The sequence below is a fragment of the Camellia sinensis genome, chromosome 2, assembly GCF_055761805.1.
Source record: "Camellia sinensis isolate YWXY chromosome 2, ASM5576180v1, whole genome shotgun sequence".
Classification (NCBI taxonomy): Eukaryota; Viridiplantae; Streptophyta; class Magnoliopsida; order Ericales; family Theaceae; genus Camellia; species Camellia sinensis.
In genome coordinates this window covers 223,324,247-223,330,109 of record NC_138962.1, presented here as the reverse complement: position 1 = coordinate 223,330,109, position 5,863 = coordinate 223,324,247, and the positions used below count along the sequence as shown (strand labels likewise).

General features: G+C 34.4%; 1 protein-coding gene across 1 annotated transcript; it reads left to right on the top strand.

Moving 5' to 3' along the window:
• Positions 1-304: 304 nt before the first annotated feature.
• On the top strand, positions 305-3,603 carry LOC114314481 (putative WRKY transcription factor 30). Its single transcript, XM_028260969.2, has 3 exons — positions 305-1,254; positions 1,464-1,589; positions 2,691-3,603. Exons 1-3 carry the CDS (start codon positions 974-976, stop codon positions 3,295-3,297), a joined length of 1,014 nt encoding a protein of 337 aa, XP_028116770.2. The 5' UTR covers positions 305-973; the 3' UTR covers positions 3,298-3,603.
• The last annotated feature ends 2,260 nt before the right edge of the window (positions 3,604-5,863 follow it).

Genomic DNA, 5,863 nt, shown 5'->3' with positions numbered 1-5,863 from the left:
TTTTTAAAGAAAGATTTACGCGAATATGCTTGATCATCAAAATAGGCCATATGGTGCCATAAAAATATGAAAAATGGATAGGGGAGTGCATATTTGGATAAGAGATAAACTTAACCTAGCTTTTTTTTTTTTTTTTTTATTTGTAAACGATAAATAATAGATGTTAGTAAATTAATAAGTTATAACAAAATAATTATAGTCGTTTTATCAACTCAAATTTTAAATCTTTAACCTTATCATCAGAGTCACAAGCAACAACCATATAAAATATTGAATCAACTCCTGTCCAATCCAATTCTATGGTATAAGAAGGTTAAAAGCTTCACAAACAGAAGAGAGAGAGAGAGAGAGAGAGAGAGAGATATGTGAGGGCCTTTGAATCGGTCACTAATTGGATTTTCTTTCCTTCTTATCTACAATTGTCATGTACCTTTGTCTAAAAAACAATTTGGCTTTTCAACAGTAAAAAATTATCTTTTCCTCGTCTTTTCCCACCCCTATATCTTCCTCTGTTTCCTCCCAACTTCTTCACTAAGAAAAGCCCTTTCCTTAGTGGTTGCAAACACTCTCTCTTTCTCTCTGCCTCTCTCTCTCTCTCTCTCTCTCTCTCTACCCATAATCCCCAATTCAAATTCTCACATTTTAGTCACTTTTTATCTCATTTTCAAACCTTAAAACATAGTGATCTCACTCACCCACTTGCCATTTTATCTACTTCCATGTTTGCAGCTTCTTCTGTTTCTGGGTTGTCTTCATTTTCCTCCATTGTTGTATCATTTTCTAGCACTTCATTTCCCACCAACCAATCACACATTGCTACATCTCCTTCTAATCTTGAATTCCCAATAATGTACCTACTTGATATGATCTGAATTCACTTCAATTTTAGACCTTCACAACTCTCTGCATCGCCTTCAGCCCGCGATCCTCTCCATTCAGGCAAAACATCTAACAGTTTGTGTGCAATTTCAAAATGGAACAAACCAAGGGTTTGAACCAAGGAACTCTGATCAATGAGCTAATCCAAGGTTTAGAGCTAACAAAGCAGCTCAAAAACAATCTTGACCCTTTAGCATCATCACCCGAATCATGCGAGTTTTTGATTCAAAAAATACTTTCTTCATACGACAAAGCACTTTCAATCCTAAATTTGGAGGATTCAGTGGGAGAGCTTCATCAGATAGGTGGACATGGTGGTAGCCCAAAAAGTGAGGACTTTAAGGTTCACTGCCACAAAGATGTCTATAAGAAGAGGTGAATATAGGCTTCAACCATTAATGGGTTTTATGCAATTCAGCTTAATTTTGTTTTTTTGGGGAGATTGAATTTGATCTAAATTAGTTTGTCTACAAGAAGAGGTGAATTTAGGCCTCAACCATTTATGGGTTTTTGTAATTCAGTCTATTTTTTGGTTTTTTGGGATTGAATTTGGTCTATGTTGGTTTGCATTTTTGGATTTGCAGAAAGACATTGCCGCGATGGACTAAACAAGTGTGCGTTTGCTCGGAAACAGGGGTTGTTCCTCTTGAAGATGGCTATAGTTGGAGAAAATATGGGCAGAAAGACATCTTGGGAGCCAATTTTCCAAGGTTAGAAAAGCTTGTGCTATTGACTTGATTTACATCTATCTTTGAAGTAGTAAATTAACATGCTCAACTTAAACTCACGAGTGTTTTTGAATTTTTCATAATTTTCACCAAGGCAGGTTTAGCGTTTTTCAGAAAACAGATTCTGAAAACGAAACAAACAGAGTGGAGCTATTAAAGGACACTTTATTCACCTCAAATCACAAATTCTCTTCCTATTATGAATTTAGCCCTTTTTGTTTTATGTGTCACATACTCACACAGGACTTAAATCCATCACTATTCTCTTTGTTCATGATTTCTAGTGTATGTATATTGAGCACAAAGATACACAAATACAAACCTAGAAAATATAGTAGTAATTCAAATTAAAGCGAAATCAAGGTTGATGAGATTATAGGGAATTTAAACTCTATGTGAAGTTGAGAAGATATATTTGGAATTGACCTCCATGTTCTAACTTTCATGATGTCCCCAAACAATATTTGATGTCTTTTTTAGCTTGGTCCCAAAACAATTGAACTTTAATGTAACAACTACATGCTCTCTTACCCCACTAATACTTGCCCACTTGCTGTAAGGTAGTTTTAGATGGGACCACTTGGTGTCTAAACTATTGTACTCTTGACCATATATGCTATCTGAACTCGAATTGTCTATGCGGTCCCTTAGGTTGTGTTTGGATCTTGAATTTGTGAGGGAAAAGAAAAGGAGTGAGAAAAAGATTGGAGAAAGAAAAATGAAGTTAAAAGCTATTTTTTTCCGGTTCTTGTTAAACCACCTTTTACCCTTTAAAAACCGGGCTTTAGCCCCCAAATTTCTGTCCTGTGGAAGCTCATCTAAATGAAAACAACCATATATATACATCTATATGCTTAAATGGACATGGCATAAGTTTGCAAGAAAGATATATATCATTTTATTTCGGTTATATTGAATTTGATGGTATTACTGTCATCATCATCAATCAGCTGTGACCATCTATGTGCATAACGTGCACATGTGAAATGCATACATATATACGTAAATACATCCATACGATCATAGTTATGTGTACATACATTTCATTGAACCCTGGTTTAACGTGGGTTGTTGCGGTTGCAGGTCGTATTATAGATGCACTCATCGTCATGCACAAGGCTGTTTGGCAACAAGGCTAGTCCAGAAATCAGATAAAGACCCTTCAATCTTTGAGATAACATACCGAGGAAGACACACCTGTATCCAAACATCTCAGGTAATCCCGGCCTTGGCTTCAATTGGAAATGAAGGTTCAAAACAGAACAGAGATGAAAATCAGAGTCAATCCCAAGAGCTGCTCTTTGAATTTGGAGCGGGCCATACAGTTAAAATTGAGGACCTTGGCCTCACAGAGGAAACCTTTACTTCCTTTTCATTTCCCTCGACACCAATTGAATCTGAAAATGTTGAAACCAACATTATCCTGGATTCTGTCAAGGAAAATAATTTCTTGGGTAGTGATTCCCGGGCTTTTTTCTCTCCAGAGACATCCGAATCCGACCTTTTCTCAGTGTTTCCGTGCCAGATGGATGACTTTGGACTGAGTCAGATACAACATTCAAAATCTGATTTTTCTGAGATGATTTCGGCTTTAGTTGCCAACTCTTCGATTGGGAGCTTGGATTTCTCACTTAATCAAGCTGATTTTGAACCGAATTTCTCATTTGACACTTCTGAATTCTTTGCTTAACAGCAGAGAGATTCATCATCCTACCACAATACCAAACAAGAAAATGAAAATTGATGGAAAACAAAAATGGAGTATCGGCATAATTATCTGAATTTGTTGATGAGGGAATGTCCATAGAAATAGTGACTGAAATATGATATATGAAGGCCTCCTCTGATGCTTGGCCAGAGAGGTGATCTTTACTTTGTTAGTTTGTACTTTGTCGTTGGAGATAGGAAATGCGTAATCTTCTCTGTTTGTATGTTTTACTTTCTCTTGAATAGGTCCTTGTTTTTTGCCCGAAGATTTAGAATCTCTGTTTTAACATATTGGACTGAAGCATGGTTTTAATTTCTTTCTTATATATATATATATATATATTATATCAAAATTTTGACTAAAAATTCTTACTTCAAGAGTCTCCTCTCATGAGAAGGAGTCTCATTGGAAGCTTGAAGAAGTAATGAAAGTCTATTCCTATTTATAGGAAAACAATTGTTCAAAGAGAACCTAAAAATTGAATGTGGGATTCAATCAAATTGTTTGAATCATATTTGATTGGAGGGAGAGTTGAAAATTTTATTTCCCTCCAAAATTAAATCTAGCATTCAATCAATTTGTTTGGAGGGAATGTTAAATTTTTTTAATTTCTTTAAAACTATTGACTTTTTTTATCAATTATGACTTTATTAAATATTATTAGTAAATATTGTGCAACACTTTTTTTTATTATTTCAATAATTATATATATTTTTATTTATTTATAATTTATAATTATATTTTTAATTATATAATATTAATTATGACATTACGGTTCGACCGCTTCGACCCGACGATTGAACCAATGACCCATCCACCTGATTCCTTTTCCGATTCGCTCACCGGTCCGATTTTCAAAACAATGGACTGAAGCATTGCCCATTTTACAATGTCCTAAATACAAAAGTTATCACTCTCTATGAAGATTATTTGGATTCCCTTTTGCATGAGTGAAAAATCACTCTGTGTTGGATAACTCCATATACTTGTTGTGTCTATTTTTAAATATTTAAACTTTTGAGACTCATGGTGATCTAACATGGTATCAAAACTTTGGTCGGGGGAAGATTTTGGATTCCGATCTCTTCGTTTGTATTTATTTTCTATTTGTATTTTGTTTTGTATTTCTATTTATTTTTTTATGTGTAAGACGTGGTTGCACGTCAAGGAGAGTGTTAGATAATTCATAGTTTAAATTGGAACTTACCAATAAATTTAGGACTTTAAGGATCACATCAACCCAAAAAAAAAAAAAATCTAATAATTTAAGGATCAAATAGAGAAGATTTAAAGTGAGAATTAAGTAAATACTTCAGGGGTAAAAAATATAATTTACCTTTCTTATAATTTTGTAAAGGAACATAGAAATAAAGACCCCCAATCTAGCATGTTTGATAAAAACCATCCTTCCAATCATCTTGGAATCATATTTTATGCACAAAAATCCTTCTCATTTGCCTTTGTATAAGACTGACTTAATTCTCTCTCCATCTCAATCAAATGATTGAAAGTAGGGGTGCTTAGCGAATATACTGATCCGTCCAAATCGATCTGTTGCATATTGGACAGATAAGTGATGATAAGCAAGTGAATACAAATTGATTTTCTCCAATTTGCTTAGTTTTGAACAGATGGCAGATTGAATGTTCCTAGGCCGCAATTGAACTGCAAGCACCCCTAATTTGTAGTCATTGTTAACATGGAGGTTTGTTGGATTATTATCCATATTTGTTGTAATTATTAATAAAACAGATTGGATTGTTATCCAAAAAAATATATAAAAAATTTATGTCAACAGGTTTTATTATGCTGAAAATTTATAAAGTGTAAACTGCCAAATCAATCTGCATCCATCCACTAATTCGGAGGACGGTTGTGAATTGACTTTCTCCAATTGACCTAATTTTAGACGAATGACAAATTAAAAGTTCTTCACCACAACCGAACCATGAGCACCACTAATTGAAAGGTACAACCTCAATGTGCTCTTACACAACAATTATTTACGATAACATATAGCATGGTCATATCACAAAACAAATATCGAGTTATCCATCTGTGTAAACTCCATACAAATAGGTGATTCAAATTTGTTTATAGTACTATATATATTTTTTTTTTTGGGGGGGGGGAGGAGCCCCAACCTGGCCCATGGGCTGGACATTCCACTCCACCCACTTCATGCCATGGGTTGAGGAAATCATTTTGGTGGATTATATCAGAAAAAAATATGAACTTTTTTTGATTCATAGATGTGTAAATAGACTACTTCACATATCTATTAGGAAATATTGCTTCTTAACACTCATAGTGTATCTGCAGAGAACCTCACCGTACCAATGTCAGGGCCGAAGTTAAGACCCTCCACATGCTCTAGATGCTAAGAAGGATGTTTAATCCCAACAAAGAGTTATGGAGACTCGAACTCAGGTTTTGAGTGAGGAATTTAAAAGTTTTACCACTAAACTAAACTCTTGTTGGTAAAAAAAAAAAAAAAAACTTTAATATGAAAATGGGAAACACTGTGGTGCACACCTTCAACTTTTAA